The sequence below is a fragment of the Eschscholzia californica genome, unplaced genomic scaffold (assembly GCF_041429995.1).
Source record: "Eschscholzia californica isolate CP2 unplaced genomic scaffold, dmEscCali1.0.p SCAF_4, whole genome shotgun sequence".
Taxonomy (NCBI): domain Eukaryota; kingdom Viridiplantae; phylum Streptophyta; class Magnoliopsida; order Ranunculales; family Papaveraceae; genus Eschscholzia; species Eschscholzia californica.
The window spans coordinates 54287957-54313569 of record NW_028238461.1 but is presented as its reverse complement, the minus strand read 5'-3'; the positions used below and the strand labels follow the sequence as shown (position 1 = coordinate 54313569).

The 25613-nt window shown below is 36.5% G+C and overlaps 4 protein-coding genes, 1 non-coding gene and 1 pseudogene across 13 annotated transcripts; 2 read left to right on the top strand and 4 right to left on the bottom strand.

Annotated features, from left to right (window-relative positions):
* Positions 1 to 490: 490 nt before the first annotated feature.
* LOC147546276 (pentatricopeptide repeat-containing protein At2g37320-like) lies at positions 491 to 2157 on the top strand. Its single transcript, XM_086635076.1, is given in 2 exon segments — positions 491 to 642; positions 644 to 2157. Coding segments are annotated over 2 exon segments (1572 nt in total). The 5' UTR covers positions 491 to 570; the 3' UTR covers positions 2144 to 2157.
* Positions 2158 to 2388: 231 nt separating this feature from the next.
* On the bottom strand, positions 2389 to 2460 carry TRNAT-CGU (transfer RNA threonine (anticodon CGU)). Its single transcript has one exon. It is a non-coding gene; the product is annotated as a tRNA-Thr (tRNA).
* A 524-nt stretch (positions 2461 to 2984) lies between these two features.
* Positions 2985 to 6438, bottom strand: LOC147546274 (uncharacterized). Of its 2 annotated transcripts, none has more exons than XM_086632655.1 (7): positions 6193 to 6438; positions 5605 to 5725; positions 4847 to 4886; positions 4588 to 4683; positions 4206 to 4417; positions 4050 to 4127; positions 2985 to 3611 (listed from the first exon to the last, which is right to left on the bottom strand). In XM_086632655.1, exons 2-7 carry the CDS (start codon positions 5715 to 5717, stop codon positions 3149 to 3151), a joined length of 1002 nt encoding a protein of 333 aa, XP_086488781.1. In that variant the 5' UTR covers positions 5718 to 5725; positions 6193 to 6438; the 3' UTR covers positions 2985 to 3148. The 2 variants fall into 2 exon arrangements, with proteins under 2 accessions (XP_086488781.1, XP_086488782.1); XM_086632656.1 differs by having other exon boundaries at positions 4847 to 5127; positions 6193 to 6272.
* Positions 6439 to 7547: 1109 nt separating this feature from the next.
* BNS (bonsai) lies at positions 7548 to 10901 on the bottom strand. The gene is made up of 4 exons (XM_086634592.1): positions 10692 to 10901; positions 9947 to 10039; positions 9783 to 9836; positions 7548 to 7774 (listed from the first exon to the last, which is right to left on the bottom strand). Exons 2-4 carry the CDS (start codon positions 10020 to 10022, stop codon positions 7710 to 7712), a joined length of 195 nt encoding a protein of 64 aa, XP_086490718.1. The 5' UTR covers positions 10023 to 10039; positions 10692 to 10901; the 3' UTR covers positions 7548 to 7709.
* Positions 10902 to 10918: 17 nt separating this feature from the next.
* Positions 10919 to 16473, top strand: LOC147546272 (uncharacterized). Of its 7 annotated transcripts, none has more exons than XM_086634590.1 (4): positions 10919 to 11226; positions 11823 to 12000; positions 12102 to 14482; positions 14572 to 16473. In XM_086634590.1, the coding sequence occupies exons 2-4, from the start codon at positions 11977 to 11979 to the stop codon at positions 15965 to 15967; spliced, it is 3801 nt and encodes a 1266-aa protein (XP_086490716.1). In that variant the 5' UTR covers positions 10919 to 11226; positions 11823 to 11976; the 3' UTR covers positions 15968 to 16473. The 7 variants fall into 7 exon arrangements, with proteins under 7 accessions (XP_086490716.1, XP_086490714.1, XP_086490711.1 ...); XM_086634588.1 differs by having other exon boundaries at positions 10990 to 11226; positions 12099 to 14482; XM_086634585.1 differs by having other exon boundaries at positions 10999 to 11226; positions 12099 to 14482; positions 14560 to 16473.
* A 6077-nt stretch (positions 16474 to 22550) lies between these two features.
* LOC147546271 (ABC transporter G family member 6 pseudogene) lies at positions 22551 to 25388 on the bottom strand (annotated as a pseudogene). Its single transcript, XR_015223383.1, has one exon. The product of XR_015223383.1 is annotated as an ABC transporter G family member 6 pseudogene (transcript).
* Positions 25389 to 25613: the final 225 nt, after the last annotated feature.

Here is a 25613-nt window from a genome sequence, read left to right as displayed (position 1 = left end):
AAGACATTCATATCCTCTGTGAACGATAAGAATTACTCAAAAGCTATTATTTATGGTGGCCATTAGGCGGACAAACAAGTTTCTTATATGGACAAACAATGTGGGTGTAAAAATAATCCATTACTTTTATCAAAGGGACACAGATGAAATTCCATAGCCACTTTCACATAACTCTCTCTCTCTCTCTCTCTCTCTCACACTCGGTGCTACCTATATCCCTCTAACCCCAAAACCCTACCATTCTTCTTCGTTTACTTTTTACTTCTTTTCTAGGTGAGATGGTTTTGGGAGATGATCCAGATGATGGGGAGGAAGCAAAATATTCGATTGTCCCCGATAAAAATAATTATTTGTTTTTACACCCCGTACTTAATTGTCCATATAAGAAATTTGTTTGTCGGTCACCTTATTTATATCTTCATAACTCAAGTGTATACACAACCAATAGGACTTGTTTGTCAATGTCTTGCGGTGTAATGATGTATATATAATCTTTGTTATCTCCAACTTATCATTGCTCCACTAATGTGGTCGGAGTCAAAGTGGCATGACCAAATAGGTTGACTCACCATGAATTTCTTCAACAATGAACTCACTTCTCTTCAATTTCATCTCTTCTACTATACCCAAACCCCCATTTTCCTCAATTCATAAATTTCTATCAAAATCACTTTCTCTATCTTCAAATTATCGTAAATTAACACACGCAGTAGAACAAGAACACAAAGATTTGGATAAAGCTTTGAGAATTTTAAACCTCATAACCCCAAAATCTACCCATGTCAGTAGAAACCATCTTCGCCTAATACAATCTTGTATGCAAGACTTGGTTGAATCAAACCCAATTCAATTCTCTCCAAAAATTGGAGAGATACCCAGAAATCTGTTTGATGAAATTCCTAAGAGAGATTTTTATGGGAATTTATTGTTTTTTGAAATGCACAAAGAAGGAATTAAACTTGATAAAAATACTTTTTCTGGTGCTTTGAGTTATTGTGGGTCTATAAGAGCTTTTGATCCTGGAATTCAGATTCATTGCTTAGCAATTAAAACTGGGGTTAATGTGTATGTTTATGTTGGGACCTCTTTGATCAATTTATATGTAAAATGTGATAAGTTAGACAGTGCTTATAATGTGTTTGAAGAAATGCCTGTGAGAAATGTTGTTTCATGGTCAGCAATTATTGCAGGGTTTGCTCAAAAATGGCAAGTTGACAAGTGCTTAGAGCTTTATAATCAAATGAGAAGTTTGGGTTTGAAACCCAATGAGTTCACTTTTACAAGTTTACTAAGTGCTTGTACTAGTAATGGGTTTCTTGGGCAAGGTAGAAATGCACATTGTCAAACAATTTCTACGGGTTTTGATTCGTATATCGATGTTTCAAATGCTCTTATTTCTATGTATTCAAAGTGTGGTAGCATTAAAGATGCATTTTTTATCTTCGAAAAAATGGAAAGAAGAGATCTTATTTCATGGAACTCCATGATTGCTGGTTATGCTCTAAATGGCATGGCTAAGGAAGCTATAAATCTTCTCAAACAGATGGAACAACAACAACAACTAAAACCAGATAGCATCACCTTTCTTGGGATTTTATCGTCTTGTCGTCACTCTGGGCTAGTAGAATTTGGATATTTTTGTTTCAATTCAATGCTTCATTATGGGGTTGAACCAGATTTAGATCATTATTCATGCATTGTAGATCTTCTAGGAAGAGCTGGACAACTTGAAGATGCGAGAAAATTCATTGAAAAGATGCCGATAAGTCCCAATGCAGTTATTTGGGGATCATTATTATCTTCTTGTAGACTTTATGGAAATGTTTGGATCGGAATTCATGCGGCAGAGAATCGACTTTTACTTGATCCAGATTGTGGTTCGACTCATGTTCAATTGGCCAAATTGTATGCTGCTGCAGGCCGTTGGGATCAAGTGGTTAGAGTCCGAAAACTCATGAAAGATAAAGGGTTGAAGACGAATCCTGGATATAGTTGGATTGAGATTAAAAATCAATTATATAGATTTGGAGTCGAAGATGGGTCAAATGATAGAGCTTGTGAAATATTTGATGTGGTTGATAGTTTAGCAGAGAACATGAGTTTAGATTCTGTGACAGAATTACATGAAGGAATAATGAGTTAATCTATACCCCAAAATCAATTTTGTTACTCTTTCATAAAAAAAAAATCAATTTTGTTACTTCTTCCTTTAACTTTGATGTCTTTCCTATATAGAGAAACCTTTATCGCTCCCATTATTATTATGAATACTATTATAGTTGGTCCATTATAGGACCAGGGGCTGATTCTTACTGTTTCCGGAAAAATAAATGAAAAGACACACTTGGAGGCCTGCTTTGGAATCAGAAAAATGTGTAAATGGTAAAAAGCTCCCGGCGAGGATCGAACTCGCGACCTTTCGCTTACGAAGCGAACGCACTACCACTATGCTACGGAAGCTGGTTGCCTGAGTTTTTCATATCTAACGTATTTAACACTTCGCTTCAAGATTATAGAAATCTGATTCACGGGGTTGATATTATAGTCTCTAAATATAACGACTTTCGAAGTGTGTATATCGAGGAGGAAATCGTTTTTAGAGTATACCTTCCTCTCTTCAACACCTCTTAAACCAATCTCCAATGATTGCGATTATATCTCTAAAACTTAGATTTGAAATTATACCTCCCGAATTTATCTTCAATACGGGTATACCCTCGTAAATTGATATCACCGGAGAGAAACTGAAGTTGTCAGAGGAAATTTGAACAACCAGGCTCAGTGATCCTTCAAGAAAACCTCTTTTAAACTACAAATCTTGAAAGAAGAATACGTTTTCTTATATCGCGTCATTTGGTACATCTAAGATAGCTTCAGACCTTTCGCATTTGGTCCATCTGAGATAGCTTCAGACCTTTCGCTTCAATTCAAATATCAGACTAAGATAAAAGTATAACCACAAGAAACGAGGTAAATGCACGAAATTGGTCCTTCAAAATGTTTATAACTTAAGCATCCAGCAAAATTAAATAGGTTCGATTATAATATCTGAGACAGTAGTTGCAACATAGGAAACAAAGATAGTAATTCAGAAGTTCAAAAGAGAATAGATATTTTATATTGTGCCCACAATTAACTATCCCAAACTTCATTCTTGAGCACTAGAAGGAGACTCGCTGCCGCCACCACCTCTGGGAGACGGGTTCCTATCATCGTCATCATCAATGGGGCTCCTTTCATCTCTGGGGCTCGGTAATGGGCTCCTACTTCTGCTTCGGCTAGGACTCTGCCCTACTGCCTCAGCAACATGGCTATCTCCCACCGGACTGGGACTTCTGCTCTTACCCATAGGAGGACTCTCACTATTGTAACCCGAAGCATCACGTCGAGTAACTTCTCTTTGCTCCCTAGGGGAAGGACTCCCTCTTGGAGGGCTGACCTCCCCAGGAGTTGGACTCCGGCTTCTACCTCTAGATGGAGATGGAGATACAGATGGAGATGCCTTCTTTGCTGGTTTTGGGCTCCTGCTGTATCGAGGGCTTCTTGACCTCTTCCGATCATCTCGCTCACGTTCAACATTTCGCTCTCTTCTTGGAGGTGACCTGGATCGGCTGGTACAGGTTCACAGAAATTGAAATTTAAAAAGCAATTCAAACAAAAGTGACAACCAAATTAATGATAGATGACATCGATATAGGAAATTGTATACTTGTATGTTTTTAGTGCTTCTAGGAACTAAAAACCAAATTGAGACAACAAAGAATATTAGGTTATCTTAGAAGGATTATGCTCACTATTAGTAATTTATGGGGATTGTATCCTTAAAGATACTTCTGTTCTATATTCTACACTTCATAGATCGCTAATAATCCAAATACGAGACATCAGCGAGTACTTCTCCAGACAGAACTTAAAAAATCAAGCAAAAGCAAGTTTCCAAATCCAACTAGATGCAATGGTCTCAAATCCCTTAGACACTATATCTTTATTATGATTTTAAACTAATGAACAGAGAAACGCAAAGAACAGATTTAGTGCTAAGTGCTAACCTGTAACTGCGGCTATAACTTCGGCTGCGACTTCTACCACGACGTGGAGAAGGAGAACGCGAGTAACTACGCCCACGCCTGCAGGAGATCTTTGTCAGCTAATCTGAGAGGTATATAAAAATATTCGGACAGAAAAGTTTGAGAAAGAGAAAGTACTTGAGACTCTTTGGACTGTTCGGACATTTTCTCTCAATATGGCCTCTTTCTCCACATCGATAACACTTGTTTTTCCAATCTCCAGCTTTGCAATCACGTGCCCAGTGGCCATCAAGGCCACAGTTGAAACAACGGCCAGACCCAGGAGGAGGGCCTCTGCCTAGATACTCTCTAGAGCCCCCACCAGAGCCACCACCAGAGCCACGTGGAGTCTGCCAATATCAAATACACCCATTTAGCTTAATAAATGAATGTATGACAAAACAACAGAGGGAGGATATATTACTTGTAGATCTTAAAATAGTCATTTCACATATAAAAATTTACTAACAACCTAGACCATTCATAACAGTTAAAGCAACTCAAATAGTAAAGAACCAACCCCTTTTGCGAACTCCACCACAATACGACTTCCGTCCAAATCCCGCCCATTTAAACTATATCTTGCATCATCAGCGTCTCTTGGGTCACTAAAATCCTGCAGTAAAGAGGAAGAAAAACCACAAAAGGAAAGCTCATATTTGCATAACAATAGAAACCGAACTTATGCATACTATACGAACCAAATAATAGATTCATGTGTATCAATCTAAACATAATATGAGAGTTTGAACAGTAATAAAGAGACAAATAATACTTACAACAAAGGCAAAATCGTGCTTCATGTCCACATCGCGTACTCTGCGGAAAGGTTTGTCACAAACAGTAAGGCCATCATGACTTAAGTACAGAAGGGTATGTTACTTCGTTCCTCAGATGAACTAAACACCAGTTTGAGATTGGTTGCCAGTTCCATACAAACACGCAATAACATTACAGAAAGAATCGCCAAAATCTCCTAAACACTCTGCAAGTATAGCCACCAATTCCACCAAGGGTACCATCTCACCATAGACTTCCAGGTCAGGCAAAACCCCGGAACCTTCAATAAGATCATTTAAATTAAAACACACGACACTTCGGTGTGCAAATGTCCTCACACTTGCAATATAATGTTTCTACTGAACATAAACACAAACCCTAAATAGACTCGAAATAGGGCTTTAATATTCCCACAAATCTCAAAAGGAGGCATTTTCCATCTCTTATGACGAGTAACTGAAAGACTGCAACCTAAATTGGACTCATTAAACTGTGAATAGGGTATGTAAGACTTAACACAAATAAGAACCCGGAGATAAAACTTGGAAATTACGTTGATTCTAATCAAATATACTACGTAAAATTAGGAATCCGTGGTAGTTTGAGAAAGCAAAGCAGATTCTGCTCCAACAGATTGGCACCCATATGCGTTTAAGCGTTCAAAAGAACATGGAAGACAATAGACATCCAAACAAATGGTGTATCCAATTATTACCTAAGAAACCATCTACTATAAAACTAATAACTACGATTTTACCTTCCATATCTGCTGAAGACATGATCCAAATCGCGTGACCTTGTCCGCGAGGACAAATGCCCAACATAGAGGCGGGTACCACCATAGCGATCACGATCATCATACCGAGGCATTCTTAGACCTGCACATAATTCAACCACCAGAAATACCAATTTAAGATACTTCCACAATATATTACAATCTTTACAACATAAAAAGTATCACCTCAAAAACTAGACTACTTCCTAAACAAATAAAAACGAACTTCCACATACTGTCAAAATCAGATCTTTACTTACAATTAATCGCGAACAAAAAAAAGCAAGGGGTTATAAGGTGGTGAATTCTGCTTTAAAATTCCTAAGAAATTGAAAAGATCGAAACTTTCACATGATTTCAGAGACTCTATTATCAAAAGATCTGTTTCGCGAATAAATTTGAAAACTTTAGGTTAATCTCGTAAGAACATGGTAATCGAACACGAATACTCAGTACATCAATTAGTACGTCTTAGATCTGAAATAGTAGTACTTAACATCGAAAAAGCAGAAGAAATTGAGTTCCTCGTTTGATACAAGTTTGAATCGAGAAGTGGGAGAGGAAATTTACCTGAGAGAGCGAACAAGAGAAACCCGGAACTGGATAAACCCTAGACTTGCTTTATTTCGATGTAAAATACTATCCTTTTCTAGAATTTGCCCTCTCCTTGATTTATAGGGCTAAAAGATGACTTCTACGGTTGAGATGCGTGTCCCGTAATCCAACGGCTGGAGTGACAAGATTCAAACTCGGCAATTTGTCGCTTCCTAAGGTAGTGTTTGTTTCCTTTAAACTGATTTAGATTTATTTCGGGTTAAATGTGACAATAACAAAAAGTGCTCAATGTAACTTTAGTCCTTAGACGTTAAATTTGTTACATTTTAGTCCTTATATGTTTTACTTTATTGTAATCCGAGGCCGAACAATGTAACTTTATGTTAATAAAAATAAAAAGTGCTCAAGATATGGCGGGTGTTTTGGGAAAATAAGCGCAGTTTTCGGGACAATATATTTTGGGTGGAAACAAATTTTTTTTGTATTTCTTCCAAACACTGCCTATTTCTTCTTCCACCATCTTCCTTTTCCCCAACATCAACTCTGGCGACCGTTATTTCCCGCGACAACAACTCTGGTCATCCATCTCCCTCTCTCTCTTTTCATCCCTCCCTTTCCTCTATCTTCTCTCTTTTTCCTCTATCTTTCCCCTTTTTTTTTTTCAAAGTTCCGGCAAAGGATTCACATAAATTCCAAAAAATTGGAAATGGAATCCATATTTATTGAACTTGGGTTATTTTTATTTTTTTTAGAATTCGACTACTATCCACATTAGTCGTTACAAGATGTTGATACATCATGAAGATGTGATAAACACGATATCCGACTAAGATGTTTCGGGCTATATTCCTGAATGGGACTCTCATACATTTTCCACTCCCTAACATCAGAACAAGTTGGTCAGTATTTGGTTGCGAGTAGACAGTCCATTAGTTTGTTCAAGCCCATGGACACTCGAAATACGAATAGAGTTCCAACCTGACCTGTCCGATGAAATAAACGGCTTAGGCTGGGTTTTGAAATGTGCGACCCGATATTCTGTCTGACACCAACCTGTTAATATTCGTCGGCCATCACCCATTTACCACTTATTATATGTCTGCCCATTCAAACATATAACCTTCATTTGTAATGGTGTGAGCTTCTCAAACTTTCAGTAAGTTCAGTGACCTATTGGGTCTTTACAAAGGGCATTGATGCTTTTATGTGGATAACATTTGAAGGTGCCCCTCTTCAGTTTGGACTCTTTTACTAGATTGCTCAATATCTAACTTTGCTCTTTTGGAAATAAGAAGACAAAAGAACACCCCTAGATCCTTCTGCAATTCCTTGGTAGCAACAGACTGCCAAAATAAAAGTTCACGAACAAGTATAACAAGTTCGAAAGAATTATAGCATCCAAAGTAATGTTAGATACAACATTCCACACTAGGACAGTAGGATGTTACACATTCCTTGATGTTTTCCCAAACAAGATCAAAACAAATGATCAATAGATAAAACAATGGACTTCAACAGTATATATAATAGCTCTACTGGACGCCTCCGAGTGCAAGATCATGCCATGTATCGTCATCAACAGGTTGGGTTTCTTGATCTGATTCATGCAAAACAAGATGTTTAGATTGAAAACTAAACAAATAGAATAGCTGCAACATATGAGATGTTTGATTTCTCGAATACCAATAAGAACATCCAAAAGCATGATAAAGCGATTATGAATGCGCGTCTTAATAAGGAGATAGAATCACTCAAAACCCATTGAGATGGTTTGGACTTGTGATTCATTAAACTAGCACTCAGGGCCGGATATTCATAAACTAGCACACAGATACTAGGATTTGAAGAAAAAAGATTCATCCTAAAGGGAGTTAAAAGGCTTCGATGCTGAATTTAATGGTCAATCTCTTTGAAATGATTATTCACTTTTAAACAAGGTGGGGGCTTTGGGGCATAAACAAAAATTTCAGGGGAATAAAGAATTTGTCAAACAAAATTGACTTATAATACATAATTACTTTTAGGTCCAAAAATTTCCTTCATTCAATTTTGCCCTCAAATATTCATGTTCTCATCACCTTCTCCTTCACAAAGAAAAGTCACTGTCTACTGCGCATTCCATTTCTCTCTTTCACTGTTTCAAAGTATTTCAAAGATCATTGGAAAGCAATAAGGATGCCCTTTGAGAACTAATCTTCAGTACTTTAAAATTGTTTATGAACTTTATCTTGTTGATTCATCTTGTTGAGAACTAATCTTCAGTATTTTAGATCTCTTAACTTCTCCAAGTTAGTGAAAATATGGGATTTGAAAAGAACCCAATTCTTTTTCAGTGGGTTGGAGCGCAATCGACTTCTCCTAAGTAGTGATGGAACCCAATTTGACTTCTCCCTTCGATTAAGCTATCGGCTATTGAGATTGCTTTTTTATTTTCCCAAGTTTGATTTCGACTTCCGTCACCTCTTTATCGGGCTTTGACATCGTCCTGCTGGGAACTCAAATACTCATCTAGGGTTTTTTCTCTCTCTTCATCAGTAGAAGATAAAGATTCTTGAGATTGTTCTAGGGTCTATTGAGCCAGCCATTGAGGGATAGGAGAAGCGGTTGAAAAAGAGGGACTATCAACTATTGTTAAACCAGTGGTTTTGAGGAAAGAAGAAAAGTGGGGTTAGGGTTTCATGTAGTGGGGGTGCTGTATTATTTTTGTTAGGGTTTCGTGTAGTGGTGGTGTATTACTTTTGTTAGGGTTTTGTGATGGTTGATGGAATGATTCTCCAATGAGTCTGAGTTTGGAAAAGGATTGGAAGGTGGTGGTCAGTGGTCACAATGGTGATAGGTCTTAAATGGTGGTAATAGTCTTGATGAGAAGATGAAGATTATGGAAGATAACTCAATTAAGTGAATTTTTGGACTAAGTAAAAAATATGTCTCATAAGTCAGACTCAATAGACTAAGTCTTTATTCCCCATAGATCTTTGTTTATTCCCCAAAGTCGCGGCCTTAAACAAATGCACTCATGGATATCGAAATATGCATATGACCAAGAGTTCTTTTGATGCAATTAATCACATTTTAGTCAACTCTATATGAAATTGTTAACCTAAGGGTCTCTTAAATTCGTTTTCCACCTCCCCTCTGTGCAACCTCGATTCAAAAAAGTTGGTGAACTCAGTGTTGGACATTCACTCAATAAACTCAACACAGAATGTTTCAAAAGATAAATATTTGGACAGGTTATGCTCAAGATTTGGGCATAAGATCAAATTCCGAACCAGATCAAATACACTGATTGAATCTGGGGTTGATTGAAACTGGGGATTGATTGAAACTGGGGATTGATAAAATATGCAGTTGATTAACCAAAACTGAAAGTAAGCAGCATGATTCATCCTTTGTAATGCATTATAAACAACAAAAGAAAGTTAAGGAAAACAATAATGTGAAGAAATTATAGACTGATTCTCCACTGGTTTTTAGCCGTTTCTTCTATTAAGGATACTAGTCGTTTTCAGGTTTAAGATATCATATGTATACATTCTAACTTTTATGAGGGAAAACAGGTATATATGAATGGATCAATGGGATACTAATGGTCGAGAACGTACTTGTATCTTCAGTGTCATCAGTACGCACTTCCATCACCGGTGGTAACAAAAGCTCTGTAATTGAAAACATGGATGATTCAATATGAGGAGGAACATAAAAGCGAAAAAGTTTCGATGATTGACAAAAGAAGCAAAGCACACTGGGAGGAGGGAAAGATACACACCATCGTCCGGGAGGGTATCTCTCATCCATTCTTCATCCACGATATCAATAAGCAAACCCATACTCAGCTCTGCCATTTCCTCTCTCTCTCCTTCTGATCCCCACAAACAGACCAAAATCAGAACCTTTCATTACGATTTCATCATAAAAACAAAAGAGTATGAATTTGCATAACAACAACAAAAGACAAAGGAAAAATTGCATCAGAAATCACCATTGCTAGACAAGATATTTCCATATTTTAATAGAGTAAGATAGATATTGATCAAAATATGAGAATTTCTCTATTTCTTTGAACTGGAATCAGAAAAAAATCTTGTTATGTCTGAAAATGAAAATGAGAATCTTGAGGAAAAACAAAACACAATAATATAATGCAAAAACAATGAACAAGAAGAGATTATTAAGACTATTATACTAAAGAACCAATAAATCCCCTTTAAAAAAACATGAATAAGTTATAAAACATACTCATAATGATAAGAAAAAAAAGGCAAAATTTAGGGTTTCTGTGAGTTTTGACTCTTCTGGGTAAAGCTCTAAGATTGATTAAACAAGAGACCCCTAGTATTCAGGTAAGGCTACTTTTACCCTAATCACTACAAACTAGATCACTTAATGGCCTAGAAAGAAAATCCTAACAAGTATTATGAAATTTTATAGGTACAATTTAGATAAAAAAAAATCATGAAAAATTTAAAAATGATAGTAACAACATTTAAGAGTTCGTTGTTTAGGGTTTTTACCTTCTTTCAACAATCAAAAACCTCACCCAAATCCTTCAAATAAAGTGTTGAAGTAGACCAGGCAGAGGGGTTTTCTTTTTCTCCTTACACCACAGTTCACAGCGAGAAGAGAGAGGCGCTTGAAGCAGTTCTCTCAGCGCCTTTAAAAATTCCCCTCCACCTTAGTGCAATTTAATACTCCAGGTGGGACCGCGGGGGAATGGAGTACTATCAGATGTCATAGATTCGGGCAACGAGGTTAGAGAGAGAGAATACGCTTATACGCGGCAAAGAAAGTCAATAAAAGCACTTTCGGGAAACGTGGTGGTGGGTAAAGTAGTAAGTAAACTTCCTAGAAAACCCTACCTATTCTATTACCTTAGGCTTACACCAACAAGATAAGAAAAGAAAAGAAAAGGATTCTCTCTCCCACTAATAAATCTCTTTCTCTCTCTAAAAACTTCATCTCTTCTCATAGTTTGTTGTAGGTTTTCTTACAGATTTACTTCAATTAGGGTTTTATCTATTACTACTAATTGTTTCTTCTGATCAGCAGGTAATCTTCTAATTGTTCTCATCAGAGATGAATTTACTTATCTTTTAGTAAGTAGTTTGTTTTCTCTTTACTTTCAATCTTGTTTTGTTGACTTGACATCTGATTAAAGATTTCTTCTTTCAATTTCTCATTTCCGAATTTTGAAATTATCTTTTAGTACTATGAAAATCAGATTGGAATTGAGAGATCTGAGCACTTAGTTTTATTTGTTTAATACTAGTATATTTTACTTTTAGGGTTTGTTCAATATGTTGTGACAATCTGATCTTCTTTAATCCTTATTAGAGAGTTTGTTTTTCTCGTAATTTGCATGACTTGTTCACTTTAAATTCTCAATTTTATAAGGTTGGTCTTGGAGTAACTTAAAAAAAATAAGCTTTTTTGAACTGTGGTTACTGATTGATCTTTGTGACCAGAGTAAGGTATAATTTTGTGTAGAATTTAGATGAATTCTATTGAATTAGATTTAGATGTAACCTTGACTTCTTACCTAATCCCTGATTTTCTCATAATATATTAATGCAACTAACAGATTTTATGTTAAATTCGTATACATTTTAGTTTTGTAATCGGTACGTTTTTTTTTTGTTCTGCAGGAACTATCAGATAAAGCACGGTTCTTCGATGAGGATTCTAAGACATATTTCGGGTTTCTTTATTTGTTGAAATATCTTATGAGGATTGAAAGAAAATTCTTGATTTTAGAATTATAGGTTTTTGCCCTACCTTGACCAGCAGAAGTTTGAAGACATGCCGCTATCGAAATATGAAGAGGTGTTCATTTCTCTCAGAAAATAACATTACATCATCAAGGAATTGTGTCGGATTTTTAGTTTTTCTTGAGTATTAATTATTGTGTTTTCTATTGGCAGCAGAGGGTTGTTTCCCATGTTTGGCACTCTAGTGATTCTATTGCAGGTATTCCTATCAAGAAAAGGAGATTTCTGTTGGTTCGATCTCCATCGCCTCCACCTGTAACACCACAGGTAGAATCTCATAAAGAAGAATTAATCGTAAAGCCAGTGTCGCCTTCAAAAAATGCAGGTGATCCTACTGAAGTTTCTAATTTCGCTGGTGGTACCCAGAACTCTTTACCTGAACGAGAAGAACTTTCTGATAGTAGAAATGTTAACTTGGTTAAAAATGCTTTTAGTTACTCTGACCTTGGTGGGCATGATCAGACCCTTCCAACAGTTTTTGGTTCCGAGGTGGATTCAGAGTGTAAGCTTTTGTTAGGAAATACCGGACTGGAATTAGTATCACGCAGAAATCTTGCACCTATTATAGACGAAAAAGTGAATGACAAAGTAGAACTTAGCTTGAGTAGGACAGGTGGCAAAGCTGACTTCTCTGGAATACTTGAAAATTCAGAATTGTTGTTTGCTCCAAAGTTATCCCTGCAAATGGCTTCGTTTGGTGATAATAGTGAAGGTTCCTCTAAGTATCATGAGATATTAGATCCTCATATATGGAACTTGGATTTGCCAAAAGGGCAAAACTGTAGCAAGAATGGTGGTGAAGCTGAATTAAGCGGCAATTCGCCTACAAATAGGTCACACTGGGATTTGAACACAACTATGGATTCGTGGGGTGATAATGTGAATGACTCAGCTAGTTCTCCTAGAACTGATGGTCTTGATATGGGGGATTCTGCTGGCGTACATGATATTAAGTGTGTAATAGGCCCACCGGAGAAAGTATCTTGTAAACAAGAGTTCAGACATATTAGTTTAGGAAAAGACCTCCTAAACAAAAGCTATCAGTGTTCAAAGCCAACTGTTAACCAGCCGTATAGACCGGACAATCTTAATCTAGGCCTTCATCCTTCGGTTCCCCATCCAGGCCTGGCTAAAGAAGTATCGTGTTTTGCAACAGAAGTAGATTCAGGGCGAGTAATATCTACTCCTATTTCACCTGAAAAGTTGGTGTTACCATCCAAATTAGTTGATCTTAGGGTTGTCAAATCCGAGCCGTCCGATGAGAGAATTGGACAAAAGCTTGTAGCCAAAGTGGCTGATCCAAGAGTAGTACTAGGTAGAATTGTAGACCAAGTTGCTGTAAAATCTGAACAGGGAAGTAGCGATGAAAACCTCAAGAGTAGAGGAAAAATCTCAATGCAAATGGGGATTCACTCTGCTGATTTTGGAGTGTCTACTAGGTTTGTTGTTCCTACTGGTGACCTAGGAATACCTGCAATGGAGGGAGGTCAGAAAGTAAGTAATAATGGCTCTGTTGCCAGTGATTTATTATCCCAACTAGTGTGTCCTGATGGAAAAGATCCAAAATCTACTGATGATTTGCCGGAGTTACCGAGTAAAGAGTCCCCGAATATTGCTAATCCTGTTCAATCAAACTTAAGTGCAACAGCCGAGCTTCATGTAGATTCTCTCGGGAACGGAGAGATGTTTGAAAGTGATGAGAAGGTTAACTCATCCGCTGATGAAGAAATTTCTTATGATATTGATGAAGAATCAGATTCTAATCAAGTTACAGGTGATCCTATAGATACAGAGGATCAACCAAATGGTCTGGAAGCTGGTTATCGTGAAGGTGGAGAGTTCATAGAACCTCATGTGAGTGGTGCAACAAAAGATGTTTTATGCTCGGGGGAAGAGGCTAAACATGTTGATGTAAAGAGTATTTCTTTCTGTAATTTTCCTTGTGAGGAAGCCACTTCACTAGATGTTCAGGATATGGATACCAAAATGGAAGAGACAGAACATTCTGACTTTACTGAACAGCATGACAACACGGTGTTTGAGAGAAAAAGTGAGCAGGATCAAAACATAGTGGCACACGTAGAAGAAACTCTGACAGTCCCGTTACCGAACAGTGAAAATGAAAAGAACCCCATAGATGATTTTAAGCCACTAGATCCTACAAAAATAGACCCTGAAAAATGCCATATTGCTATATTATCCTCTGATTCAGTAATTAGTGAAGTTCCTATACCAGGTGATGGTAATAACGTTGCAGTGTGCTCAGAGGAGAATGGCCGTAGAACTAGTCCACTAGGTTCGAGTTGTTCGGATTTGTCGAAGATTGAAACAGGTGTGAATAGTGGTGAAGAACCAGCTAAAGATATTATTGGTAAATGTAACCGAAGCCGGATTATAAATTTATCCCGGGCTTCTAATGTGCCATTATCAGGTGCAACAAAAGCAGCTCAAGACAGAGTATTAACTTCAAAAAGCCAAGGGGAAAGGTTTGGTGATGCAGTACTTAGGAGTCATAAATTACATGCTCGAGGGAGTAGGTGATATTCTTAACTTACTGTAGTTAATAGATGTTCATGCAGTTCATTTTATATTTAACAATATTTGATTTGCTTAGTTATCCTTTCAGGGGAAGGACATATCAAGATCATAGATTTGAAAGGAGGAACCAAAATCAGCTATTTGGAAGCAATAAATCAGACTTCAGACCTGGCAGAGGGAGGGCTGACAATCGATTAAGAAATTTGCGTGGCAAATGGGATTCTGATCATGATTTTTCTACAGAACAGAGTAACAGACAGATTGGTATTCAGTTTTCGAGGTTTGAAAACACTGGCGATTCTGCAAATGTTGAATGTCGTGATTTTGTTGAAACCCGTGGTGTTAAGAATTTAGGTACTGGTAGGGGAAGAGGGAGGAAACGTTTAGCTGATGAATTGCCAAGTTTCCGTCATCCTGTATCAAGGAGACGATCACCGGGAGGAGAAGAGGGGCATGTGTCTCGTGGTATGCAAACTGTTTGCAGAGCTCCGAGAGATCTTCGACCAGATAGATGTATCGCTGAAGAAGATTCTGATTTTATTGGTTTGAGGCATGAAGAGAAGTTCATGAGGGGCTTGCCTGGTGAAGGAATGAAAACTGTTTTTCCACGGGGCCAACCTCAGTTTGACCAAGTGGACGACTCTTTTGACCGGGAAGACAGAAGCTTCTCACCTTTGCAGAGGCGAATACCTCGATATATACCTCAAGGTCACCCAAAATCTTCCCCACAACCCAGAAGACATTCTGGTGGTTCATGGTCATCACCTAGAAGAACTTCTGATGGGTTTGTGGAACATGAAGAGATGGAAAGGACAAGATCTCCTCAAATGTACAGAAATGGGAGGATGAGATCTCCCCATGGCCTTCCTTGTTTTGCCGAAGAACTGGTGGTTAGGAGGCATAATTCTCCTCAATATATCCCCCGAAAATGTAATGACACGAGAGATATTGGTTCGTCGAGAGAGCAAGACCAGCATAGGTCATATATACGGAGTAGGAGTCCATCTGGTCGGATTTTGGCGAGAACTACTAGAAGGTTCGAGATGGTAGACCCTCGTGAAAGGGACGAAAATGAGGACTTGTTTCCTGAGACAGTGCACTCCAGTAGGTTTCATGATATAGTTCGCGATGTAGTTCAGGATGGGAGAAGAAAGTGCAGTGAGAGACGTCGACCAGTTCGATCCTTTTGCCCTCCTTATGGTTCTGATGTGACGGACATCCCTCATCACGTGGAAGATGATCCGAGGTCTTACAGGCTCTGTCCTGAGGATTCAGAATTTCATGAGAGAGGGAACTCACGAGGAAGAGGGTTTGGGAGAGGGAATTTGCGAGGAAGAGAATTTGACGGAAGGATGAAAAATCAATCAGATGCACCTAGAACTAGAAACATTGAAGAGCAAGAAGAAAATTATTGGGAAACCGAACAAGATTGGCATGATGCTGATTTGGAAGATTCATCCCGTATGAGGAGACGGCGGTTTTGATCGAGTTGTTGTCGACACTGTGTCCAAGTTTGCATAGCAAAGTGACTGAAATGGTTTTCTATTCTTCTGTAATTGAAATGGGGATCCTAAAATCCACCCACAAAGAAAATGGGTACGGAATGTGAAAGGAAAAAAAGAAACATTAGGACGAGATGGATGAGAAAGAAACTGGTCCCATCATATTTCCTTGCATGGTACATCATAATGTGCTCAAGTACGAGATGGTAATTGTTTTGAAAAAGCAAATGTGGGGCTGGGTTACTTGCAACCGGATCCCAAGTTGGTGAAAACATTCAAGTATGGAAGAAAGTCACTAGATACTTCTCGGCTCTAACTAGAACCCAAAACCAGTTAATGAAAACTGAACTCGAGTCAGGGATATATATAAATACGTATACTTGACAGCATTTGCAACTGTTGCTCTTATCGATCTTGTAAATAATGATGCTCGTGTTTCCTGATTTTGCCCCTGAACGTCTAACAAAGTTATCCTGGTTTGTCGCTAAGTGTTTGACTCTATAACAGACGCCGTTAATGGCCCTCTTAGGTTAATCTGTCAGAAGGTGAAATTTTAGCGAAAAACAACATGATCCTGTGTTTCTTTATTCAGAAGAGCATACTATCTGTGCAGGTAAGAACATGGTTTTGTTTCCAGAGGACCTGAGTACAGAACTGATGGATAACCGGGAAAGATACATGGTCTGCCTGGATGACGAATTATTCACTGTGATCTCGATAAGAGTGTGCATTATGAGTACAGGACTGGCAAATTATGAAGATCAGCGTTGGAAACTTAAAGCCTAGGTTGGGTTCTTTTGTTCGAACATTATCATAGTTGCCAAGATCGTCGTGGGTACAGGCTGACAAAGGTTAAAGTGTAGATTCCGAACCTAAATTTCCTTGGACGACTGGCATTTCGTCTATGCGTTTGTGAAATCAACCGTATATTTTATTGGTATAAAAGCTGTATGACGATGACTTAAAGAATCAGGTTAATTGTCCTGGGGCATCAGAACTATCGGTCAGGAACTTCGTAGCCTTATCAAAATATGAAACATAATCTGACCTGAACGAACGATCCAGAGGAACAAAATGATAATTTCTTTATACTCTATACTCGCCAGTCGGTAATTTCTACTGTTGTTGGCATCTAATTAGACTTGTCTGCAATTTTGTTAGTTCTGTGTTCTCATCAGAAACATTTCCACATTAAAAAGTGGTAAGCCAAAAAATGTAAATGGTAGTATATGAATATTCAGAAAAGAACAAACTTTCCAACCAGTTGGGTGAGACAAGTTTGAGAGAATTCCATGGAGTTCTTCTCTCTCTTCCATAATCTTGTAAAATGTTTTGTCTTTTTTACAAATTACAAGTAAAAGATGTGATTACTCTTGAGGAAGAATTTAAGAAGGGATGGCAGGAGAAACTTGTTTGTATTGTTCATCTTTAATTCATGACAGGTGAACGGGAATCACTACTGATCTATCTTTATTGGCTCCACATGCACATATGATTAGGGCAAAAATCACAGGGTCATGGACATTACTTCAGTGTGTAAATTTCTACTCAAATAAGAAAACTTCAATTATTCAGTTAAAACAGCAACTATCATGACCCAGAGCCAGAGGTGATAATGAAATAATGAATTTTGGAAGTTGGGTTATCATTTTCAGAAGATTGTTGAAGACTTACCTTTTCTAGCCTAGCTCAATCGATATCGATCTTGAGTTATCTCAACTAAAATGCAAGTTTTCGCCATCATGGTCAATCAAAATGTAAATTTTGATTTGGAAATTGTAATACTCAAACCATAGTCTCTGAAGGCAGACACATATTATATTACTAACAAATTATCGATCGTGTGGGTGTTCGTGTTAAAATCACGATTATATGATAATCGGAGATATTGACATAAAGTAAAGACACGATAATTAACGTGGTTCGGTCGAATACTCAAGACCTACATCCACGGAGAAATAATTCTTTATTAATAATCACCACATACAATTGTATGTGGGTTTCATCGGTTACATTGGTCGGACATAACTCGATGAGTTTGAATCCTAGAACCCTCTCCTATTTATAGATGACTTAGGGTTTAGGGTTTCCTAGTTTCTGATTACTAAACTAGGAAATAATACAAAATCTATCTAATATTACCATTAGATAGTTACAAGAGATATTCTGAATATAAGAAACTAAATCTTCACATATCTTCAATATATCTTCAAATACCTTCAATATTCTGAATTCTTCTTGATCGTCGGATCTCGTCTTCTCGATCCGCCACGTACATACACGTATATTATTTCTGCAACTTATCTTGACCGCCGGATCTCCTATTTTCGATCCTCCTTATGTAACGTATCCAAAATAGGAATTCTTTCTCTGTTGAAGAGAAAATCTAAAATTTTGGTAGAGAAATAAAATCGTCAAAAACAAAGTATGACTTTGGGAATGTCACGAGTATATCTGGAAAGAAAAATAGATGAAATTAATCTATTTTACTGTCACAAATAGAAGAGAAAGTGACAGAAAAATTGTATCACAACTAGAAAAAGTTGGTTATAGGTGACAGTAGAGGTCTGTCACATAAAGAATTTTCCGACAGTTGAAACTGTGGCAATTGACTGTCACGAAACAGTGGTATATGAAACTGTCGCAAATTAAGTAATTTGGGGTAATGTAGAAACTTTTAAATTAGGGTTTTCCAAAATTATGATTTTCTCAAAATTAGTGTTTTCCAAAATCAGAAGTCGATTGAAAACCCAAACCTAATTGATTGTAGGTTGTTATAATGGGAAAAATCCGGTCGATTTGAGTCAGTGTAAGGCGTCGACGGTTGTGTATTTCTAGAGAGAGAAATTTGATCATCGGCCTAAGAACCGAGAAGAAACAGTCGATTTTCCATCTAATCGAAAGAAAAATGAGTTTGTGATGTAGTAGATGATAATAAAAAACGATTTAAGCAACCGATTGGAACCAAAAGCTCGCCGGAGAAATCAGCAAATCAAACCCTAGGATTTGTATTGCAGGGAAGAAGATGCAGAAGTCGGGTCAAAAGCGTTTGACTTCAGTCAGCGAAGTCAAATCTGATTCACGGGTTGGACGGGTCCTGTTTGGACGCGGGTTTAAGAAAACCGAACTTTTCTCTGTTTCGGAACGGGTAAAATCGGTGCGGTGGGTTGAAATCGAACCAGATCTGAGAGTTTGGTTCCCGAGTTTGTGTTTTCAACTGCAGACCTAATTTAGTTGAAAAAAATTTAGAAAAAATTGGAAATAAATGTAAAACATACCTTTTTTGCGGAACCAACCATGAAGGTTTCATCCTTTTCTTTTGTTGTCGTTATGACAATTTTTCTTTTCTTTGTAGTCCCGTATTAGAAGTGTGATGGAATGAGAAATAATCACAAGATTAACTTGGGAAAAAAATCGACGTAATAACTTATCGATTATTTAATCACAATGATATAAAAAAAAATCATTGGGCTATGATATTCACAATGATATAAAAAATCATTGGATTATGATATTCTCAAAAGTAACTTGGGAATTAAAAAAATCGTCAAACTAATTGATCGATTAATTAAGTCACAACAAATAAAAAAACGTCGGAAATTTTGCGGAAGCTTGAACCAAAGTTGATTAACCTCGAAAAAATTTCGATGAAACAGGATTGAAAACCCGCTCATGATACCATGTTAAAATCACGATTATATGATAATCGGAGATATTGACATAAAGTAAAGACACGATAGTTAACGTGGTTCGGTCGAATACTCAAGACCTACATCCACGGAGAAATAATTCTTTATTAATAATCACCACATACAATTGTATGTGGGTTTGATCGGTTACATTGGTCGGACATAACTCGATGAGTTTGAATCCTAGAACCCTCTCCTATTTATAGATGTCTTAGGGTTTAGGGTTTCCTAGTTTCTGATTACTAAACTAGGAAATAATACAAAATCTATCTAATATTACCATTAGATAGTTACAAGAGATATTCTGAATATAAGAAACTATATCTTCACATATCTTCAATATATCTTTAAATACCTTCAATATTCTGAATTCTTCTTGATCGTCGGATCTCGTCTTCTCGATCCGTCACGTACATACACGTATATTATTTCTGCAACTTATCTTGACCGCCGGATCTCCTATTTTCGATCCTCCTTATGTAACGTATCCTATTAGTTCGAATATTAATACATTATTTCGGTGGACCATGTGTTGTCTATGTGGGGTCTATATATATGGTTGTGTTATGGTCCACATCCAAATGATTCATACTATGTCGGGACAGTTTGAAATTATTGATTGATCGATACGAAGAAGAGATGAGTCACTCTACGTCGAGACAGTTGGAAATGTTTGATATGGATCTGAAAAAGAGGAAGAACAAACCAATATCAATGAATTTTTTAAGATGCATGCAATTAATAGGTAGTGGGGGGTGAATTGTGTATAGAGATGGTGGATGGGCTTGAAAGTGATGTTTTTCACAAGGAACCCCCCTTTTAAATTTCTTGTGATCGATCAAACACCTAAACGAAATATACAATTTTCAGTTTTTTTTTTTTTTTTTTTTTTGTTGAACTACAATTTTCAGTTATTAATATGTTATTGAGAGTTTGGGTAGTTTGTATTTGTCTATCCACGGCCGGGACTAGGGTTAGGGTCTTACTGTGTTAGTAGTAGAACTTATAAACCGGCTTTTATAGTTGGCATGGTTACGAGAGTTGTCTGTCGAATCAATCTTTCGAGAAAATGATGATCTGAGTCGAGTCGAGGCTAACCTGGAGCAGCTCATTAATAATTTTCTAGGACCACTACAAACTAGCTAGAGAGACATTAAATTTACTATCGAAAAAGTTGCCTATGTGTTTACTACTGTACTGGTTTGTTTTTGGTGTGTGTAGTTGAAATTTCTAATAGTATTGGTAGCGGATATTTATTTTTTTTCCACTAATCATTAATAGAAGTTAGACTTCGGCAAAAAGGAAGTGTTTAATGTTCAGCTTGCTTCGATCCCACGAATAAATTTGATGATTAAAAATTCATTAGAGTTGTCTTTAATTGTGATTTGGTCGAGCTTGTAGGCATTGAGATAATAGTATAATAAATTATAAATGCATGGGAAGGTTTATGTCATTTTCAGTCCAGTATTCCAGTTGGATGAACAATAAGACTAAAGACAGTTTCATTTATTATGTTTGTCAATCAAAAATCTGATTTACTTTTCAAGCTTAATTTAAAACCATTGGATTCGATTTTGGATGATAATATCTTGGGGGGGAAGGAAGGTGATAAGGAAAGAGAACCGATTCTAATTAATGGGGAGGAGACCCAGTTGGCACAAGGAAATGTTGAAAGTTAGGTTGGTAGTTGGGAGGTTTGTGGAGGTAAATCACTCTCTCATTAATAGACTATGTCCTTTTTACATGGGTGATAGGGAAAGAGTGTGATCCTAATTAGGGTTTTATCTCTAGTCTCTCACTAGCTGCCTACAAGCATAAAGTATATCAACATTATTCTTGCAACAAAAAAGAGTATATCAACATTGTTGTACATGCATCACCCACGTCTTTACTTACAGCCCACTCGTGCTTAACCGGTGATTTAATGTAGCAAGATGGTTGCTTACATGTTTGACCTGTGAATAACCCTCAGATAAGAGGATTGTATGTACAGACAATTAAAGATAATATATATAAAAAATTTTACAGGATTTTTACTTTCATGCAGGCAAGTCGAATGTAAAGTGCATATACAATTAAGTCACTGCGGAATGTGGTTAAAAAGAAAAACAAGGTGGATGAGTGCCTTGATGGAGTTAGTTGCACAGTTGTAACACTCTCTTATTGTGACTATAAAAGATATCATTTACTGAAATGGTTGATATTCATTAAAATACATGAACAACAACGTATACCATTATTTAAACCCACTATTATATCACGACTACTAATAGAGCTTTTTTTGTCCCTATAACTAACATTATTGGTAGAGTTCGATATATAACTTTTCCACATATTCTAGATTTCATAATAAGGAAACTGACAGCATCACTTCAACTATTAAGTCATATAGTTAGCTACTGTATTGATTTTCTGCTATGACTAAAAACAATAATAGACAAAAACGTGGATACTAAAAAGAAATAAGAATATACTAAATATACAAATGAAACAAAAGTTTTGGTATGAGTTCAATTTCATGCTCCAAAGTCCAAGGAGATATGATTTACATACACAATTTAGCTCAAAGAGTAGCTCCATGACAATCTAATTTGTTAACCTAACATATAACAAATTTACTCCATCAATATATATCTATAAAAACAATATAAATACAAAAGCCAAAAGAAACAAAAACCAATATAGTTTAACAATTTTGGTTAAAAAACAATAAATTATCCAATATATGATTATTAACTTTTTGTATCTTTTATATAACAAACTATATATATATATATATATATATATATATATATATATATATATTATTTGGCTAATAGTAGAATTTCTTGTTAGAGAATTATAATACAAGAAATTCGTTGATGCCTAGAAATAAATTAACAAAATCAAATAAACACATAAATCACATTAATCTTACAAGATATACAATATTATAGATTATTAAAAATATAACAAAGAAGATTAATAAAGATTTATGATATTTCAAACAAAAAAAAAAGTAATCCAAGGGTATATGCAACTTACAATTACACTCCAAATTTCGACTTTCTTTCGGATCCAACGGTCGAAAATTTAACAACCCATTTCACCATTTGTAGTAACTAATAAGCTTCTTCATCATCTTCTTCATGTAAATGATTATTTGTTAATTAACTTCTTTTGTTCTTGCTTCCAACCAACAAACAGAAATAGAAAAGAATTCTGAAAAAAACACCCCAAGCAATAGTAACCCACAAGCAACCCCACTTATCAAGTTGAGTAATACCTTGATCTTTCAATATATCCAAACCAGTAGTCACACAAGTATTGGCTGTTAATTCAATCCCTAAAGAATTGCTTAATGACTTCAATAGATTAATCTTCATTGCCTCTGGTACTCCTTTTAATGGAGTAGTATCAAAGATTTGAGGTCCTTTAATGAAACATTTATTAGGGTCTGCAAATTCGTTCTGTAAAACCGCTTCGAATGGGTATTTGATCAAAGAGATATAATGAAACCATAACCAATATGGTGGAATTCTATCTCTGTTCATGAAGAAACCACTGAATAAGAGGAAATAAGCAAGAACAGCAACAACGACCGTGTAACCTAACATAACATGACTCACAATTGCTGATAAGAATGTCACAAATGAACTTCCTGCCCAAAATGAAGCCAAGATTATTAAGAAGAAAAACAAGAATCCTGAAGCTCCACCTGCTAAACCAACTGACCAGAATGTAATTAGGGCAAATGATATAGACAGAAGAATTAGGGCAGGAAAATCACAGAGAGATCGAGATAGAACATAAGACGATCGACGATATGCATTATACGCAGTTTCCCTCATGAAGATAAATTTCTCTTGAAGGAAAACTGGTAATGCTTCAGCACAAGTGTAATAAGTAGTAGACATAGCGAAAGCGAAAAACCCTAATCTTTCTTGTAAACCTCTTGGAGAATTATCGAGACGCCAAAAAACAGTAGCTAATATAAAACCAGTTACCATAACAGCTCCCAATCTAATAGTGAACAACTCAGGCATTCTTTTCATATTAAGTAACGATCGTTTCGATAAAACCCCGATTTCAGTCCAAGGAGGATTAGCGAAAGTTTCCATCGTCGATGAGAGATTTGGGTCGTTGTTCGTTGCACCAGAGACTAGTTTCCCTTTCGAAATGCTCGCACTTATAGCATCTTTCAATGATAAATCAGAGTAATCTGGATCAGGTGGTCTTTGTGAGGCGCGTTTTTTGTTGTTTTCGATCCAAATCTTGTTGAATTCTACTAAACTTTTAGTACCGGAAGGAGATCCTTCGAGTTCACGAATGAAATCAAGAGCAAACTCAGTTCGATTTTCGTTTTCAGGAATCGGGTGACCGTATTCTTGGAAGAAATTAGAAAGATTTGAAGGTGAACCATTAAAAACAGTTTGTCCTCTTGATAAGAAGATAACTCTATCAAGAAGACCAAGAATTCTATAACTAGGTTGATGAATTGACATCATAACAATACTTCCACTCTGTGCAATTCTTTGAAGAACTTTAACAACCATAAACGCACTCGTCGAATCTAAACCAGAAGTAGGTTCATCAAGAAACAAGATAATCGGATCGTGAATTATGTCAGTTCCTATTGAAACTCGACGACGTTCACCACCAGAAACACCTCTATGACCTTCATCTCCTATAACAGTTTTAGCAGCATTTCTTAACCCTAATTGATCAATTAAAGCTTGAACTCTAGCTTGTTTTTTCGATTTAGATAAAGATCTAGGTAATCGAAATTCAGCAGAAAACATTAGGGTTTCTTCAACAGTTAACATTGGATAAAGAAGATCATCTTGCATAACATAAGCAGATATTACCTTTTGAAGACGAGATTGAAGAACTTCACCATTTAAAGTTACAGTTCCTTTTAAACTTCCTTTCGCTATTCGATTAGCTAGGGCATCAATTAGGGTTGATTTACCAGATCCACTAGCACCAAGAACAGCTAGTATTTCACCATCTCTAGCTTCACCAGAAATATCATTCAACAGAGTTTTCATATTCGAAGTCGTCGTGGTTGTCGATCTTCCATTACCGACTGTAGTATTATTAGTATTATCAGAAGATTCAAGTTTGTTTTTCCGGCGAAAAGAGATCGGAAATTTCAATTTTCCTCTGGTTTTAACATTATAAGTAAGATTATTAAAACAGAGAACAAAATGAACAGATCTTTGAACTCTAATTGAATGATTCATTTCAAGAACAGTATGTTCATGATTAGGAAGAATATCACCATCAACTCTAGTTGAATCACCTACTCGTTTCAGAAGTTCACCGAGCGTCGGTGACATTCTCGCCGTCGAATTCCAATCGGTATCATGATCGTCCAGTACGTAATCTTCATCGTGTTGATCTTCAGTTCTGATTCGATTAGAAATACCTAATCTACCACTGAAACTGTTACCAGATCCAAATAGAGACATTCGTGAAGAAGTTGATTTTGGGATTTTTAGGGTTTTTGTGGAAGAAGAAGAAGAAAGAGAGAGGGGTTTTATAAGAGAAATAAAAATGGAGGGAGAGTAAACGGTTAAAAGAGGGTTGAAGGGAGGGAAAAATAAAGGAGTTTTTTTTTTTTGTATTGATTTTGACAGATTTCTCCCTCATTATATTAACGGCGTTAAAAAAACTTAAACGGAAATTTAAACATCACAAATTCATTAATAATAACTTCATTCATAAATGTTCAATCGGAACAACCACCTTCCAAAGTCCAAACTTAACAACTAAGAAAGGTTTATAATACGATAGAGACACGAATAAGTACTTCCGATTTATACTGTTTTATTCTAGTTGATTTTAAGAGGAGTGTTGCGAGAACAAATAATCGTTTGTTTGGACATGTACACGAGCCTCGCATGAGGAAATGGACGATAGATTAGGTTTAGTGCAGTTGTCTGCCATGTAAACAA

Coding starts and splice junctions, on each gene's coding strand:
- LOC147546274 (XM_086632655.1), bottom strand. CDS start 5,717: ATGCCTCGGTATGATGATCGTGATCGCTATGGTGGTACCCGCCTCTAT. Junction 4,684..4,846: donor AGCACGATTTTGCCTTTGTT/GTAAGTATTATT, acceptor TCTTTACTGCAG/GATTTTAGTGACCCAAGAGA. Junction 4,418..4,587: donor TGGTGGAGTTCGCAAAAGGG/GTTGGTTCTTTA, acceptor TGATATTGGCAG/ACTCCACGTGGCTCTGGTGG.
- BNS (XM_086634592.1), bottom strand. CDS start 10,022: ATGGCAGAGCTGAGTATGGGTTTGCTTATTGATATCGTGGATGAAGAA. Junction 9,837..9,946: donor AGATACCCTCCCGGACGATG/GTGTGTATCTTT, acceptor TTTCAATTACAG/AGCTTTTGTTACCACCGGTG. Junction 7,775..9,782: donor TGATGACACTGAAGATACAA/GTACGTTCTCGA, acceptor TGCATGAATCAG/ATCAAGAAACCCAACCTGTT.
- LOC147546272 (XM_086634585.1), top strand. CDS start 11,977: ATGCCGCTATCGAAATATGAAGAG. Junction 12,001..12,098: donor CGCTATCGAAATATGAAGAG/GTGTTCATTTCT, acceptor TTCTATTGGCAG/CAGAGGGTTGTTTCCCATGT. Junction 14,483..14,559: donor TTACATGCTCGAGGGAGTAG/GTGATATTCTTA, acceptor TGATTTGCTTAG/TTATCCTTTCAGGGGAAGGA.